Source organism: Myiozetetes cayanensis, unplaced genomic scaffold (genome assembly GCF_022539395.1).
Source record: "Myiozetetes cayanensis isolate MyiCay16 unplaced genomic scaffold, myiCay2020 scf5-8, whole genome shotgun sequence".
Classification (NCBI taxonomy): domain Eukaryota; kingdom Metazoa; phylum Chordata; class Aves; order Passeriformes; family Tyrannidae; genus Myiozetetes; species Myiozetetes cayanensis.
Window position 1 is genome coordinate 57414251 of NW_026087742.1, and position 18325 is coordinate 57432575.

The following is an 18325-nucleotide window of genomic DNA, read 5'->3' on the forward strand; positions in this document are numbered from 1 at the left end:
GAGTGCCAGGATGGGGGTGGCAGTGGCTTCCCCACCTCAGTCTCAGGGGAAGCAGCTCAAACAAATTGATACCCCAATGAGCAGCAGCTCTTCCCAGGCAAACGCTCCTTCCCTGGCACATTTTCCCATGGGAGACAAGCACAGGGGCCTTAAAATAAATCTGTCTTTTTAAAGCAGCGATGCTAAATGAAGGTTTGAGATCAAAGGCTGGGATTCTCACATTTTGCCAAGACAGACATATCCATTCACGAGATTTTTGGTGTAACAAAATACTTGCTAATGAAGAGGATCATAATCTTATTATTAGCCCCAACCTAGCACAGTGTGTCATTTGAGAGTAGGCTGGAATATGTCCTAGTTTAGGAAGTTGCACAGTAGGCTTGGCTTTTGATTTAATGAGCTGTGATTGTGTTTATTTTCAGCAGAAACTATGCCCGTTAAATTTTGGTTGAAGGTCTGATCGTTAACGACAGTAATCGATGGGAAGAATGAATTTGGGTTGAAGGGAAGGAAAATGGGGACTGTATGTTTCTGAGAGTCAGTCCCCAAGCACGCAGACTCAAAGCAGTCAGCAGACTCTGAGCTTCCTCTGCTTTTGCATTGCTGAGTGATGGGTTTTGAACTACTGGTCAAGTCAGCTGAGGGGATTTAGACATGAAAAAAGTAAGAATTTTGCAGTTATGGAGTGGGGCACAGAGACGAGGCAGGTGTAGGAAATCAACTGTGGGGGCCAAACTTGCCTCTTGAGGGATGATCCATGGTAGGACAAGGTCATTAGCTGGCCTCTGCTATTAAGATCCCAGAAATTTTAAAATGGGGGGACATGTCAGCAGTGTGCAACAACAGAACAAAAAAAGACAGACAAGCAAAATGGAGATGAAAGGGGAAGAGAAATATAAATGGAGATGCATACTTTGAAAAAAAAAATTGCTACAGCAGATCTGGTTAGCGTAGGCACTGCTCTGGAGTGAGATGGGGCCCCATGTGGCAGGCTCTCCCCAGATTAACAGCCCCACCACAATGCAGTGCTGTTGCCTGTCTGGATAGCTGGAGCTGGGCCACTGAGCAAGAAAGGCAGGGCAGGACAGGTCACAACTCAGACATCCCCCCTTCATGCTCTTTTTGCAGTTGTTTTTTTCTCAGCTTCCAGCCTGGTGAAGGATGCTGTGCTTGGTGTTTGACACCATCAGCCCCAAAGGGATCCAGCACAGTTTATTTTCCAGCATTAAGGAGTGCACACACAGACACATGCATGAGCATGTATGTACAGGCAGGACATCCATAAGGGGCATGAAGGAAACACAGACATGGACAGACACATGAATAGAACACATAGCTAGTTGTAGCACTTAAAAGCTTGCCATGTACAATATTCAGATGAGTAAACAGATGCAAATGAGCATTGCTACCAAGCAAAATTTCCTATAATCCTACTGTACTTCAGATGTTCCAAAAAAAAACAAAAAACAAAACAAACAAACAAAACAAACAAAAAACCCCAAGCATGTCAAATTAGAGGAAACAGAAGAAATCTGAGAGATGCATCCACTTCAGAGGTAAAGGCTCAAGGTATCTGTGACCTTATTAAATGAAAATTTTTAAAAACACTGTGCAGCATTTCCTCCTCAAGTCAAAGGCAAATCCTTTGCCCTCGCTGAGCCTGCACCAGGCCTGTGCTTAATGTTCCCTTTCCCAGGCTGTGCCCAGCCCGGACACGAGACTGTTGCTTTGTGCCAGGCAGTGAGATGTTTAGCAGAGCAATACCGAACAGCAGCTTGTCAGCTCCGGCGCCTGTGAATTCCTGTGGCAAGTGTAAAAAAGCAGTTAACATGTTGTTCTATTTTAAAAGCTGTTTTTTTATGACGGTCTTCTCTCTGGGGGACATCCCTCCTCTCCGCCACGGCGCTCAGGGGGTTTGTGTCCCCTACACCCCTGCACGCCCCTCTCGGGAGCTGGACACCAGACCCGCGGGTGGGGTGGAGGGGGCCGGGACTGGGGCAGGAGGTCACAGCCCCCGGGAGCTCCGGCGGCTGCTGGGCAGCTCAAGGGGTTCATTGTGCCCGGGATGGGGGCGGTCCTGCCCTCCTCGCCGGCCGGGGCCGGGAGCGGGGCGGGCCGGGGCGGTGCAGCCCCCTGTTGGGGCCGGGGCCGGGGCCGGGAGCGGGGCGACAGCGGAGCCCGGGGCAGCTCTCCATCCCGCGGTAGCCATGGCAGAGGGCTCCGAGAAGGTGCCCATCGCCCACGCGGGGCCCGACGATGTGGAGCTGTGCCTGCCCCCCGTGAGTGCTGCCGGGCGGGACCGGGCGGGATCGGGACAAAATGAGTCGGGAGACAACAGGACCGAGCGGGTCGGGATGGGATGGGATGGGACGGGTCTGGTCGGGAGGGAACGGGACCAGTTAGGTATCGGGATAGGTCGGGTCGGGACAGGTCGGGATGTAACGGGACGGATCAGGACAAAAGGAATCGGGTGGGATCGGATCCGGACCGAACAGATCGTGATGGGGTCGGATCCGGTCAGGCCCGGGGGTCAGGATGGGTCGGGGTCCGAACGGGGGTGCTGGTCCCGCCGGGCCGGGGTCTGTGCCCGCCCGGGGGTCCCCGCCCCGTCCCGCCCCAGCCCCGCTCTCTCCGCAGGCGTACGCGGTGGCGGCGGCGCCCCCGGGGCCTGGGAGGCTGCTGAAGGCCGGGGCCGCGGTGCTGATCGCCGGAGCGCTCCTGCTCTTGGCCGGAGCCATCGGCGCCTTCTACTTCTGGAAAGCCACGGAGCGGCAGGTGAGCGCGGCTGGCGCCGGGCCCGGCGGCACGGTCCGCACACGGAGGCGGGCGGGCTTGGAGCTCTTGCACGTACGGAGAAGGCATGGGCTGGAAACCCTTCTTGCGAGGTCTATAAAGAGGTCTTTATTTTTCTCTTGTATTTTTTTTCCCCCCATGCTTTCAAAAATCCCAAACACCTAAAATCCAAACCCATGATCGCTATCTTTGGTGGCTGTTTGGATGAAGATTCCTGGAAGCACATTCACTAGCAAACACGAAACATCTTTGAGAGCACAGACTCTACATTGATTTCTGTTTGCAAATGCTCAGTGAACTCAAACCCCAACAAGTCCCCAGGGATTCATATCCTGGGCAAGCTCCAGCTCTCAGAACAAAAAAAGCATTGAAACGTGTAAATTCCTTTTTCACATCATCTGCATTCTTGATCCACATTCTACCTGGACCCTCAAGTATATAATGCTATCATTAACCCAGCAACAGGTACCGTTGTTTGACTCTGGTGCTTTGTATGACTGTGCATACACTTAGGCACTTATGCTGAGTAGCTGTGAAGCAATTTTTAAAGTCTTGGTAAATTTTGTTATTTACAGTTTCTGGAGCACACGAAAACGACTGTTGGTCTTACACTGTTAGTCAGTGTAAGAACCAAACCTCAGAGCGTTAGAACACGTTTACAGATTAACTTTTCTTTCTGTTTACATAGTATTTGTGTTTAAAGCATATTTGAAACATGATGGTACATACATAAGTGTAACTTTCTCCATAAATTAAGTTAGTATCCTTGAATTTACTTTGGAAGAAGTTTTGTGCCGCCTCCGGCCACACGCCAGTCCTCATCAAGGAGAGCCTTGTGTGAATTCCAGCAACCAGAGCAGAGGTTCCTCTGTGAGATACATCCACAGACACAGCGATAATTCAGCTAATCACAAAGAAAAGTACAAGGTTTTCCCCCCAGGAAGACAGGACACACTGCTGACCTCCAAGACATGCTGCAAGGGCCATCTACTTCTCTAGGCTTTTGAAAAGAGAGAGGGACACAAATGGGGATGTAGGCTTGGGGGGGATACTGTGCATTCAGCTCTGAGCAGGTAGGTGCAGGTAGGAGTACAGGACAAAGTTTCACCATTTTTTATTGCTCCCATCATTTAAATTCAGCCTTGCAAAATACATCACATTCATAGCAGTCATTGAGCTTCGACGTTGATCTCTTGATGTGAAGTTGATCTCCTAGTGAAGACATTGAGAAACCTGAGAGTTATTTTTTTCAAGCTGCCTTCAAACTCAGAAAGCTGCACTTGACTTGCAAACGTTTAGGGAGCAACTGTAAAAATTATATTCAGAGTCACTCATTAAAAAAATAAGGCACTTTTTAATCCTTATTTTTATTTTATATTTTAAAATCCTTCCTTAACTGACAGGGGTATCAAAGTCTCTACTCAAGCTCAGCCCCTATCAGGGGAGGCTGCATAGATTGGTCTGGTTCTTAGAACCACATTCAAGAGGAGTCCTAGACAGCTAAGAATATTGGAGCAACTCTGTATAACTGAGGAACCATGAATCTTTAGCACCTTAGACTTTCCTGAGCGAAGGTGTGAGAAGAAGAAAATTGTCTCTAGCTGTCAGTGTAAATTTTTCATTAAAATGCTGCCAAGGCTCTTTTAAGACCCAAAATAAACTGCTTGTGCAGCACTTCTGGCAGAGCTGCACAAGAGAATCACAAAACCCCTCCACAGATTGTGGTCCTCCAGCATATACAAACCACGCTGCAGCTTTCCTCATTGAAAATAGGATAAGAGCAAATATGCTGACAAGGAAAATACAAGCCTATACAACTTCACATCCAATTTAAACAAAGTTCACATCCATTACAAGCTGGGAAGTGTGTTCGTGTTCAAGAGGAACCTGTTTTTCTGTGCCTCAGCAGAACATCCTAATACATAAAACAGGGCTTGGTCTCCTTCCGAGTAGGACATTCACTCCTGCTCTCCTTTGGGAATCATGCCAACATAACAAGCAATTCCTAAAATATGACCTAGAAGAATGTTTTTAGGTGAGAATGAACCTGGATGTGGACTCACCCCACACTGTGTTTGAGCAGAACTGTGAGCACTCCCTACAAGGGGGACTTCAGGAGGTCTCTAGTCCAACCTGCTGCTCAGAGCAGGGACAGCTGTGAGGTCAGAGATGGTTCCTCAGGGCTTTATCTAGTTGGGCCTTGAAAAATTCCAAGAATGGAGACTGAACAACCTCCCTGGTCTAGCTGCCCCACTGCCAGCCTGCCCCGATGGTGCAGTAGTGCAGTGTTGATTGTTGGAGGGTTGTCAGATGCTTACAAAAGCAAAAGTTAGCAGCTAAACAGGGATATGACAGTCAGATTGGCCCACTGCCTAGTGTAGGAGGAAAGCAATAAGCAACTAGTAACATTTGCTGTTGCTCTTTTTATGATTCCAGGTGTACAACGTTCACTACACTATGAGCATTAATGGAAAAGTACAAGATGGATCAATGGAAATAGATGCTGGAAATAACTTAGAGACATTCAAAACGGGAAGTGGGAGTGAAGAGGCTGTGGAAGTTCACGATTTTCAGATTGTAAGTACTGTCACCCTTGTCCCTCATGCAACATGCTCCACTGCTGGACTCTAAGGACACCTCGCCTTGCCCTGACTTCTCTGCCCCAGTCAGCCTCAGGTTCCAGTCAGCCTCCAAACATCCACACAAACATTCTTACTCTCCTGACTTGCTTTCACAGGGAGATAGGCACTGTCCTGTCTAAGTGCTTTTTGGGAATAAGCCATGCCAGTTACCACTCTGGGAAGTAGTATGGATTAGGCTGCATCAGATTTGGCTCCATGTTAACATTCTGCATTTTAAAACCACTGAGCAGAACTACAACATGCAACCTTGAGATCTGTCTAGAAAAACATTCTGGCAGGCTGTGAAACAACCCTTGCATGATTTCCTGTCATTTGAACTGGAAAAACCACCTCCCCCAAAACATACCTGCTTTAGGAGCATAGGTCATAGTAAGCCAAGTAGACACTAAGGAGAGACCACTATACAGCACTTGACCTGGGGAGCTTGCTCTGCCCTAAGGTAAAGGATGGGGGCTGCTCTCCATGGCTTGGCCTGAGTTCATGTCCAGGGGAGAGGATGGAGGCATTTAGCACAGATTATGCATCCGTTCACCAAATGCAAGGTGCTGGTGGACTGAAGCAAACACGTTTGGGTACACCAGCAACTTGGCTGTGGCTGCTCAGCACAGAGCCTGGACTAACAGATGCCAAATCTCAGCACAGCTCAACTGCTTGGACAGAGTAGTTCACTGACCTGTACCTCCCCTGAGCTACTAAAGGCACATCTCTGTGATGCTGCAGAAACCTATTCACAGGGCCCAGACTCTGCAGTTAACGTTCTCAGGTGCAAAACACTCGACTTCAGAGTTAAGTCCTCTGTAAGACAAAGCAGCACCAAAAATAAAGATTCTGCTGCTAGGAAGCATCTCAGCTTCTGGAGCAACCACCTTTCCCTTGCTGGATCTAGAAAGGCAGGGAAATTCAGCTCCTTGGCTTCTCAGCAAGTACAAACAAATCTACGCCAGGAGACCTGGACTCCAACCACAGTTGTGGTTCTGCCTTTATGAAACTCTCATTAACATCACCATAGCAACATTATTAGCAGCTGAATAAGAGCATCTACAGCAAGTTCTTCTCATTTGCCTTTGCTATTTCACATCCACACAAAAGCACCAGTCCACTGGAGAGATATGGAATTCATTTTGCCTCCACACGTGTTGCTGGTAAGTACTGCCTGTCACACCCAGGTCAGAAATCAGGTCCCAACACCAATCAGCTAAAGGGACTCCCAGAGACAGTGCCTGCTTGTAATTACAGAGGGCCAGGCGCACTGAGAGCAAAGGGATGCTGCCACTCGGGTTTTGAGTCAAGAATGCACAAAAAGGTGAAAGCAATTGAAGAGATGTGCTTCCAACAGACTAGTATTTACATCAGCAGCTTTGGATTGACTGGCATTGCTGGAATGATTGCAGAGTCAGTGAAGGATTGCATATGGCAACATTAGGGTACTCCTAGCACACTTGGTGCATCACAAAGCCTTATTTCCTAGTGCACCCGTGCCTGCACAGCCATCCCCTCTCTCACTGCTCAACAATTAGTCACTTTGTGTTGATGGGGGTGGGCCTACCTGTACAGGACCTGCAACATACAGGACACGACTCAGGTGTCCCAGTACCATCCACCTCATGCTGCACTAGATGGCCAGGGCACCCACGATGCCCCTTCGGGGCAGGTGAGAGGGGCTGTGCTGACACCCACGCCCCCTTGTCCTGACAGCTACAGGACAGGCAGAACACCAGCACATCTCAAAAGGCATGAAGTAATTATATTTAGGTGGTTGGCCGGAGCTTGTGCCACTGTATGAAAAACATTCCAGGACTTGCTAGAAACTTGCTCCCTCTGGAGCTCCTTCACTTGCTTAAAACTAGACATCCATGGTTTATGCGATAGTGTTTCACCCTAGCAGGCCAGACGAAGTCCCACACACAGATTTCTGCACCAAATTTCCCATCACGAATTTCCCCTTGCTGTCACAGCCACTTATGTGTATAAATTGAACCAAGCTGCCCCCATATTTTTGTAAATCTGTGTCACAAGGGTACCACAGCACCAGCTAACACAACTTTGAGACTTCCTACGTTAGGTGCTAAGTTACAGTTCAAATCATGTCAAGTAATTCCCTAACAGAGCTACTCCAAGTAGCCTACAGCTTGCATGGAAGCACTTACATAAAACACCCCACTCTTTCAGAAATGAAGTAAAAACTTCAAGACCCATTTGACCAAAACTGTAAAGCTAAAATGATGAAGGAAGGGTGTTTTATTGCATCTGGTGTTTTATTGCATCTGGTTTTAGATAAGATTAACATTCAGAATGAAAATTCAGAGGCAATTTTAGCAGAGCTGAGGTGCTTTCTTGGGGTAAATTTCTTTGGCTGTGCACAACCCCCTGCCTTCTGCATTTGTAGGGCATAACTGGAATCCGCTTTGCTGAAGGAGAAAAGTGTTACATCAAAGCTCAGCCAAAAGCTCACGTCCCCGAAGTTGATGCTATGACTAAAGCAAGCCTCTCATCTGAGCTGGTAAGGGGTAATCTAGTTATTTATTTTTCAACTGCTCCTTGTACAGAGAGGGTCCTAAAAGTGGTATTTAAATACAACTAAAAATGAGATTTGAAAGACACCATGGCTAGTTGTAGGGTTGTTGTGGATAGTGAATGATGGCTGAGGATTCATTGACTGGTTGCAAGGGGTCCCTGAAAGGTAAGAAAAGAGAGCTGGGGTCAGACATGTCACTGCAGCCAGGGACATCTTGAGAGGGGAAGCCACAGACTGATCTCTACCAGATCCAGCAGAGACCTCCATGACAAAAGCACCTGCCTGAGATTAGGCTGTGCACAGGGCTGGAAGGGAGAGCATGGAAGAAGCAGCTGCTTTAGTCAATGCAATCATGGTAGATCCCAGGAGATTTCTATCAATGCTCTTGAACAGAAGCATGGACTCCATCACTCAAGCCCTCTGAAATAGTCAATAAATGGGAATTGTGGAAAATATGGCAAAAAAAATCAGGTAACTCAGATGAAATAATAATTTTTTTAAAGTTAAGAAATTGCCTCCTTAGCATCAAACAATTTTACAACGTGGCAACTAAATTTCATAGAATCTGTGTCACAGCCAACAAAAGGGCTGCAGTTCTCACACAGATACCACCAAACCCTCTCCTTACCTCACTTTTGGGGAAAAAAAAAAAAAAAAAAAAAAGCCTATTGCTTTATGTGCACAAAGTCTGAGTTTCCCAGAGCTTAGACCCCAAACCCACCTCTCGCACAGGAGCGGCTCCAGTGACTTGAGTGTGGCTGAGGCTGGACACTGGTGGGGGCTCAGCCACTGTCAGGAGACCACAGGAGATTCATAGCCTCTTTCCCTGGGTTTGCTCTGGTCCCAAGAGAATAAAAGTAGATACAACTAGCTGGGAGAGAGGTGCTGTTAAGGCTGTACCTACCTGCAATGGTGCTGTGATTACTGAACATCTACTTCAAAACACAGGGGAAAAAGGTCTCCAAATCAAGTCAGCAAGGCAGTAGAAATGTTACAAAGGCCCCTGAAGCTGGTGGAATTTTCCCCATGGTGGGAAAGAGAACTTGCACACATTCCAGACAGAGAGCTCCATCTTTCCTGCCTTGCCTTATTTTAAAGGCAGCTGGGCTTCCTGACTTCACAGCACCATTGCCTAAAGACAAAGTTTGAATTTTTCGTCTTTTTGTAAGAACAAAGTCACAGACCTGAAGATATTATGTTAAAACAGTTAAATTTCTAATATTTCCAATACTTTACCTGTTTCCTTGTCCTGCTTTTTGTGCATTTCCTCCAAAGATGCATCACCTACATGACCACTGCAATGAATCGACTCAGTGCTATCATTAAGATATTAACCTTTCCCTGATATTCGACTTTCCAGGCTAGATGTACAACAGGAATGGCAAAGTAGTATTTATTTTTCTAGAGCAAGTCCTCTCTCTCACATGCAAGTATTTAGGAGAAAGTATGCATATGCTGTTTTCTTACAACACGTACCATAACATTGCCTACAAAAATGGTTGAGTAAAGTGAGCTTTTATAGATACCTAAATTCTAGCGGCTCACAAGTCAGGATCATCTCAAACAGAAACAAAGGGTATTTTTATTTTTGAAAACTAGACTCAGATATTTCTGATGTTGATAAAAGCTTAAGTGAGAGAATATAAATAAAGAGCAGTAGACAGATTGGAAAGCAAACTTAAATGACTTGAGACCTACAAAAGAAATCAATAAACACACTAAAGAAACAACAACTCAAGGGAATAAATTGATCTAGTCAGTTATGTAACAAGTTTTGATGACTTTTATGAAAGCAATTTAGAATTTTAACTTTGAAACCATACTGGTTTTCATGATTCAGAAGTTGGTTTTCTTTTAATATTTCACTGTTGCTATAAAATACTTACACATTTTATGTAAAATAATACTTTGAACTAACAACTTTAAAGAATCAATCACTGGCATTTTCCTGCATTACTTTGAAGATATGAACCAAAAACCTGCAGGGTACACTTCAAAAAGGCAGGCTCCTTTAACTTGCTCTTCAAGTTTTTGGTCAATTGAATTGCTTTTACCAAACAAGACCTTTAATCAGACCGATCACGTTGACTTAGAACTGGAAGCTGGAGCAGTTCTCAAGCTATAATCCTCTCTAAAACTTTTGAACAAGATTCTGCCCGCCATCCCCTGCACACATTGTAAATACAGTTATATTGGGAGTACATCAAATGAGAACGGGGCATAATAAAAGATTAGGGGCTTGGGGTTTGCTGGAGTATTTCATTGCTGCTTTGCTGAAGGTGGTAAACTTTCACAGTTTCTACCACTGTAATTCTGATGCTTTGCGCTGAAAAGATCTCTGACACCCAGCCCTTGCACATGGGGGAAAAGCCTTCCAGGAGCGAGGTGGGTGAAATCATAGCCCCAGCGGAGCAGACAGTCATTTTGCCCTTTGTTTCAGCTGTGGCAGCCTTTCCCCAGGCCTTGGCTCTGTACAGTCAGTTCACATTCGTGCAACAGAAGGATGCTCAGTATTAGTTGCAGCAGGTGATTATACACTTTGGTGCTCAAGAATTAACAGAAAGCAGGCGCATGACTGCTCACTGAGCAGCAAAGGATTTACACTCTTCTACTTGCAGGAAGATGAAATCATGCCTGTGAGATTTGACAAAAACTCCCTTATCTGGGTGGCTGCAGATGAGCCTATCAAGCATAACAGCTTCCTAAGCCCCAAGATTTTAGAGCTTTGCGGGGATCTTCCAATTTTCTGGCTGCGACCAACATATCCCAAAGGTAACACTTCTTTTCTTTAAAACGTACGTTATCCCTCCCTTCATCTAAATGCCTTCCCTACATCAAGTTTGCCACTGAAACTTGCACATCTGGGAAACCAGACTACTCTCCTCCCTTGCCCAGCCTGTTTTCCCACGCCTTTGTGGGTTCATGCCGAGATTGTGGGTTTGAAGTTTATCCATTAGAGATTTTCCATACTTGTATTTCCTCAGACAATTTATACAGCCCAGGTAGGTGTCTACGAGATTAAACATTCCCAGAGAAATCAGCCTCCTTCCACAGAATGACAAGAGCTCAAACTAGCCCCCAAAATGTTGAGGTGGCTGACACCAGGTAGCAGGAACACTATACCTGGCCAAGAGTTGGGGAATATCAAGCTCCTGGCCTGGGACCATAGACTGTCCTGTTTTCTATCCTGCTTCTCCAGAGGATTTCAGTGGAGTGCTTTAAGTTACCCAACTGGTGGATGGTTTATGAGGTCCTGGGGGCAGTCCCAACACTGAAGCACTCTTGTCACCCAGAGCCAAGCTTAGCAAAGGTGTTCAGGAGTCATGAGGGAGACAGCAACTTCGCCACGTGACTTCCAGGCCTAGGAGAAGAAAAGGCTTGAAAAGATTTATTCTTCCTTGGTCCAGTTAATATCAGAACACTTGGGTAGGACAACACAAGCCAAAAAAAAATTCACCACATTTTAGAGCACCCGGGGATCCAAGCTACCAACATTTTCCACTTTCCTCATGACCTAGCATATCCCACTGGGCAACAAAAGACCAGTATCAAAGCTGTCCAGAACCTGTTTCCACCAGGTTCCCCAGGTGCCCTTGAGAGCAGGGCACCATTATGTCATAAAAGCATTTTTAAAAAATGAGATGTGTATGACTGATCTTGCTATTGCTAGCAACTGCTGTTGACAGAGCATCAGTGACCACAGAGTGGGTCAAAACCCTCCCAACCAGTCTTTTCACACACATTTTGCCTCAAGGAGGGGAAGAGGGGAGGGAAAAAAAGGAATCACACTGCTTTGGATTGACATTGGCTGCAGATACAACACAGAAAGGCAAGCAGCTCCCATGGGGATGCTCGTGGTTTACTAATGCACAGTTTTGGCTTTCTCTCTGCCCTCCGTCCTCTCCTTTTTTCAACATTTAAGAAACCACTGAAACATCAGATAAATACAAGGAACCTTGTATTTATCTTTACTTTGAATGTTCAGGGTAAGATTATCCTCTGGTGATTACTTCTTCAGATAACCAAAGGAGAGAAATGAAGAGAAACAAGCGCCAATCAGGATCAAACTTTGATGAGGAAGACTTGGAAGGTGTTGCTGAAGAACTAAACCCCAGGCCACCTACTGTGCAACTGAGTCAAGAGCTTGATCACCAGTCTAATGAAACCAGGCCAATGGGACAAGAAACTGAGCAAACATTTAATCCAGATAACCCATATAATGTAAGTATTCACACTGCAACTCTTCTTTCAGAGCTCAGATGGTGATGTGGGATCTTTTTTTTTTTTTTTTAAATCTGCACAATTTTGCCTGTTCAGCTTTACTCTGAAATAACAGACTTTCAAAACACCTAAGAAGCTAAAGAAGTCTTCCCTCAGTACTCTTCTCCCAGTTTTGACTAGATTTCAGTCTGAAACAAGCACAAGTGCTTGAGGTCACAAGGTTAAAGCAAGTTTATGCCAAGTTGCTTTTTGGGGTTTCCAGGTCCATACAGAAACAGCACTGGAGATCTGACAACAAGGATAGCACCTTCTGAAAACAAACCAAAGCTGGTCTTGATCAGACAGCTGAACCCCATCATTTGCTATATGAAGAGAGTTCAGTAGCTAGAAACATGCTTTGCTCTCAAACAGAAATTAGTATCACAAGTGACTACTACAGAGGAAAGCAGTAGCAGTGTCTGGTTGCAAAGAGATTACAGTCCAGCCAAGTAAATTTGTTTTTTCAGCCTCTTCTCTATCAGGGTAACCAACTCTAGCCTAGCAAGCAACTGGCAGAGGAGAATCTGTTTAGAGACAGCAACAGTGGGTGGAGGACGACTACCATAAAACTCGTTCTCACCCTTGGAGAAGTAGCAGCCCACAGAGAGAGCACGGGAGCCATCCTGCTGTGTCCCAACACCTCTGCCGCGCTGCAGGAAAGCTGGCTGTACAGTAGGCACCTTCCAGTCTACTGCATCAGCGCCAGACAATTTACACCCATCATTTGGTGCAGCAGGAGTAAGTCATTTTAATACAACACTGTCACAAGATAAATGCCTCCTGCTTTGGAAGCAAGTCCCAGCTTTGACTTGACATTTATGCAACAGCAGGAGATCATTATACTGTGACAGTATTCTGCCGAGTTGACATCCCTTAATTAAACTTAAATTAATCACTCCAAATAAAGTGGATCTAAACTGACTCTCTCACGAGGTCAGTAGAACAGCACTGGCACTGGAATGTAACTTCCCCTCACAGCTACTAACGTTACCACGTCCATGAGGTCTGAGCTGCCCTGCCTCTGGAGGGCAGTGGCAAAGCAATTGCCACAGGTCTGTTCTTCCAGCCAAGGGCTGCCAGGCCAAATGGAGAATGGTCAGTCAGATAATGGCCATCAGATCTCCCTCAGCCTGCAGGGAGGGATTCACCTTCACCAACAGTTACTGCACAGATGCCGATATCCAAGCTTCCTTAGAAGCCAAATACTTTGATTGAAAAGGATCATTAATTACACTGTAGATCTTTCCTGAAGAATGAAATGAATCCTCCCTAGAGCTGTTTCTCTTCACCCACTGTAAGTGAAGCCGGGACAATGAGCTCAGGTGTAGAAAATCACAGTGTAGGTATCTGAATTCAAGGATGATGAATCCCGACCAAGGAAGCGACATCCTCCCTGCTCTCAGGACTTCGAATGAGTTGCTAGGGTCCCAAACAACACCCAGCTGTCACCAGTGTCCCACACAAGCCCAGTCAAGAGATGGCACCTTTCTGTGTCCCACATTTTGGTTGTGCTGCTAGTTTTATGAATGAAAAATGCTCAAGTAAAACGCTGAGTGGTACTTCAGTATTTGCTCTTTGCTGCTGCTTTTCTTGAAATAACACCAATGGGCAAAGAACAACTGAGTTTCAGAAAGCAGAATATCCAGGTTACCTTTTTCTCACAGAAAGGAGGAAAGGAATTTTGAAAGGTAAAGGCTTTTATGTATGCTTTGCTCCATTTAACTCCTTACTGTCACCTACAGAACAGGCAGAATTCTCACTGTCCACAATGCACCTAAGTGTGGTGGGGGTGGGTGGGAGGGAAGGAAGCAGACAGAGATGAGGGAGAAATGCTCAGAAAACTGCAGGGGTACCAGGGGAATACCTTACAGAATAGTTTCCTGGGATTGCTGTAAAAATCATTAAAACACAAAAATTAAAACAAAACATAAAAGACACAACATATACTTCCGGCACTGTCACCTACATAAAAGACTGAGATAACTGTCTTGAAATCTTTTTCATCACTAATATTTAAAACTCGGGAGCTTTCTGTTTCTGGATCTTTTGCAAGGACTGTAGAAGAAAAACAAGGAAGTTAGAGTTGCCTGTTGTTCTTTCCATTTTACATGGGTGATTGCACCAATTCAACACTTCTGCCAAAGAGAGCAAGACAAAAGAAAAAAAAATAATAATAAAGCAAGATGCACGGGTCACTTAGTGGGAGCTTAGTTAACTTCCACAGGCCCAAGATCTCAGTTTTTACCCTTTGTGGGGTTAACAGGAGCATGGGTATGTTCTGCCATTCTGTGAGAATGAGAGCACCAGGATGACATTTAATATTTTCCGTTTCAGCAGCTGGAAGGTGAAGGGATGGCTTTTGACCCCATGCTGGATCACCTGGGCGTGTGCTGCATTGAGTGCCGGCGCAGTTACACGCAGTGCCAGAGAATCTGCGAGCCCCTCATGGGCTACTACCCGTGGCCCTACAACTACCAAGGCTGTCGCACCGCCTGCCGAATCATCATGCCCTGCAGCTGGTGGGTTGCTCGCATCATGGGTGTTGTGTGAGAGAAAGCCTTGACAAAAAAAAAAATTTAAAACAAAGTTGGGAGACTCGACAACATAAGCAGGAATGTAATGACGACAAACTGGTAACAGACCACAACCAAAGCAGCAGTGCTGATCCTGGATTTCAAAATCAAAGTATGTTTTACTGCACCAGAAGCAAGGTCAGATATTCTAACTTCGAATTAAAGTCTTAAGTTAATATTCTATTAGGTTTACAAGTGACAAGGGTATATTAGCACTTGCTGAATTAAAAAATTGAGACATCCCCCTTAAAAAGACAATATTAAACTTTGCTCACAAACTGGTTTAGCATTCCATAACCTTGCCCGTAAACTCAAACTCAGCCTTTAATAACAAAATCCTCTCTTTCCAAGCTACATGTGAAAATTTACGTCCAATTAGGCAACTAGCTCAACTTGTACACTTGGGAGTGCCTTTCATCCATGTAGCTTAGTTAAATAAATCACAAGTTAAGTTGCTCCCCGTTGCTATTCGGAGTTGCCAGGTCACTATGAATGGTTATAAACCAATTACAGCATACCTTTCCCACAAAGCTGCTCCAGGGGACACGGGAAAGCACACATTGTGCTAAATCGGAAACAAACAGCAGGAAAAGGGGCTGTAGAAGGGAATGTGCGTGGCTGCAGAATCAAAACCCTTCACACATCCCAACATCAAAGAAGCCCCAGCATCAAGAATCTTGTATCCATGATACCACCGTAGTGTCTAACAAGTATCTGCTATCCAGTTAGTACAGCAAGAGTATTTACATGCAGTTGCAGACCAAAGAGCCTCAAGACCCTTCAGAAACTACAACAGCCACTGTTATTTATAAATCCTTAGATTAGACACTTTTGACACAAGATTACAACCCCTCTTTATTCCACATGGATAGCAGCCATTCACACTAGCTCCTTCAGCTTTGCTGAAAATAACCTCCGTTCCCTGAAGACAAACTGCTTACCAGCAAGGAGGGAAAAATAAAAAAAAAAAAAAAAAGGAAAAAAAAAAGGGTTTCTCACCTCACCCTTTTTGCTTTAGGCAAACTCTGCAATTATTGGGATTGATCCTATTACATGTTAAATCTCCAAGGAAGGTACTAAGCCAAAACACTCAAAGATGCAATGGCTTAGTATTTCTAGCCTTGAAAACCAAAGATAGAGGTATTATACTGCCTTCATCCATACTATACATCTTGAACCCTACCACCGAGTTTACAGAGCCACCTAGATGGTCTTTCTGAACAAAAGGGTCCAATTTTTCTTAAAGTTCACTTTCTGGAGCATTCACTTTTTTGACTAAACAGCTCTTGAGATGTTGCAAGCCCAGTAATGTTATTAACACTGCGTGACACACAGAAAAGAGGAATTAATTTGACATAATCATGGCTTAAAGAAAATAAAGGCAACCTCATGTGAAATGCTAAACTGCATATCTAAAAAGCAAAATGTTAAAAGAGAATAAGATGAGACTAGAATTCAGTATTTTGCTCTATTGTAGCTTTTTTAATGTAAGCTTCACCTTCCCTTAATCTGAAGGACAGATGCGCTTTGAAATATTTAAATTATAAACTTCTTAAAAGTGGGATTTCAAGGCCTGTTAAATTTGAGTTTCTCCTTTATAAACTAAAAATGACCTTGATCATTATGTTGTTTTAGCAGTACGTCATTCATATGCTTAGAAAAGTCGGTTTTCCTTTTTTTTTTTTACTGCACAATAAACAAATACATTAAAAAACAACAATCGCTTTCTGTGCCTTTTTCAATGTAGAATCTAACAATTCCTTTACATACTCATTCAAGAACTGTCTAGAGAGGAAAGGAAGGGGATCAGCACGAGAAACACTGAAGGCAAAAAGAGGGAAATGTGACTACAGCTGAACTAGACTGTTGCTGTCTTTTGCATCTTCAGGCAACCTGTGACCTGCTTCTCTCTGTCTCCCCCCATAAACAAAGTCTCCTTCGGAAGATATGGAAAATCTTTTCGTAGGTGATTTACCTGTCTACACATTCTCAACAGAATTGATTCTTCCTAAACAAAAGCTTGCATCAGCTGCTTTCTACAGGCAGTCACAAAGCATGTAAGAAGTAAAAAAAAGCATCCTGCTCATGGATGCGTTAAACTGTCACATACAGCATGTACGTCTTGAGAGCACTTCTGTATGCACCATGCCAATGAAGCCCCAGTGATCATAAAATTTATCCATTTCCAAAAGATACGCAACAAGATGCCATCCCCAACTCAAGTTTTAAACAAGCAAATTCCTATTTACCTTCATATCAGATTCAACGAAAGAAAAGTAAAGGTCTTGTGCTGCAGCAAGGTTGAAAAGTCTTACTTCAGCACATCATCTAATTTTGAAGGCAAAGCTCTGAAGTGACACAGGAACGACAATAAAATCAACAAGCCAACAGTATGAAAAGACACAGTAATATTCCCTGCAGTGGTGGCTCAGTCTTCAGCTCTAACTCTCCGGAGTGATCTGATTCACTGCTGTACAGTATTTACTACCCACGTTGAAGTTTTTCGCTGCCACCACAAATATAATACCTTGGCACACTAAAGGCGTACCAACATGTCAGCATTTGGGGGGTGGGGGGGGGGATGTTCCTTCAATCTGACCCTCTGCTAGATGAAACCAGCTGAATCCTTTTGGACAAAGTTTAGGGAAGGAGGATAGAAAGAGGAACAACCTTGTCATCAACAGTATTTCCCACCACAGGTGGGCGGATGTTTGTCAGAGCACTGCAATTCTACTATCCTTAAAACTTAATTACCCATGTGATTGTGTACTAGGAAGATTAGGATGGCAGAACAGATTACCGCAGAAAAAGGGGATAACTTCAGGCTGGTGGAAAAGAGAAGAAAAACAGGAAGCAATGCCATAGGGTTAAAAAGACTGAAAGCCAGTGATGGGCAGGCAGGAGTCTCTTTTCTGAATGTAGTTTGCTTTCTCCCCACTTAAAAACAAATGAAGCAGAGTCTCTCCCTTTGTCCTTTTTGATACAGGAATCACCCTCCACTTGTATCTACACTGAAAAATAAAAAGAAGCTGTGAGGCATGGAAATGGGGGTAGGGGGAGGAATCTGTCTTCTGCCTCCCACGTAACACTTTACCCCTACTGCAGCACAAATCAATTCCAAGGAAGTTTCTGTGAAGACTTATTGGCATAAAACTACAGTTGGCCAAGAACAAACTGCTGATTGACACATTAGGGTGAACAGAAATCTCTGCTCAGAAAGGGCAAGAGTTAGCCTGAACCAGGAGCACCACCATCTTCTGCTTCCAAGATCAAGTGATCTTTTATAAACACTGTACATATACCAGAGGAGAGACACAGCCTTAAGTTGCAACAGACAGGCATCGTTCCCCAGAACAGGAACAGAGTAACCCCCTCTGTGGTATTACATGGGAAATCTACTGTTACCTCTCACTGTCCTGTTCCCATGTTTGCGACAGACATACAAATCAGAGCGCTAAGGTGAAACCACCTGGGTCTTCCACACAATACTATTTACAGATGACCAAAAGGCTTGGGGGAAAAAGCCCTCACGAGGTTTGAAC

At 44.8% G+C, this 18325-nt stretch overlaps 1 protein-coding gene across 1 annotated transcript; it reads left to right on the top strand.

Moving 5' to 3' along the window:
- The first annotated feature begins 2156 nt into the window (after positions 1–2156).
- CNMD (chondromodulin) lies at positions 2157–16469 on the top strand. The gene is made up of 7 exons (XM_050333605.1): positions 2157–2279; positions 2638–2775; positions 5230–5370; positions 7822–7935; positions 10569–10722; positions 11969–12171; positions 14545–16469. The coding sequence occupies exons 1-7, from the start codon at positions 2208–2210 to the stop codon at positions 14758–14760; spliced, it is 1038 nt and encodes a 345-aa protein (XP_050189562.1). The 5' UTR covers positions 2157–2207; the 3' UTR covers positions 14761–16469.
- The last annotated feature ends 1856 nt before the right edge of the window (positions 16470–18325 follow it).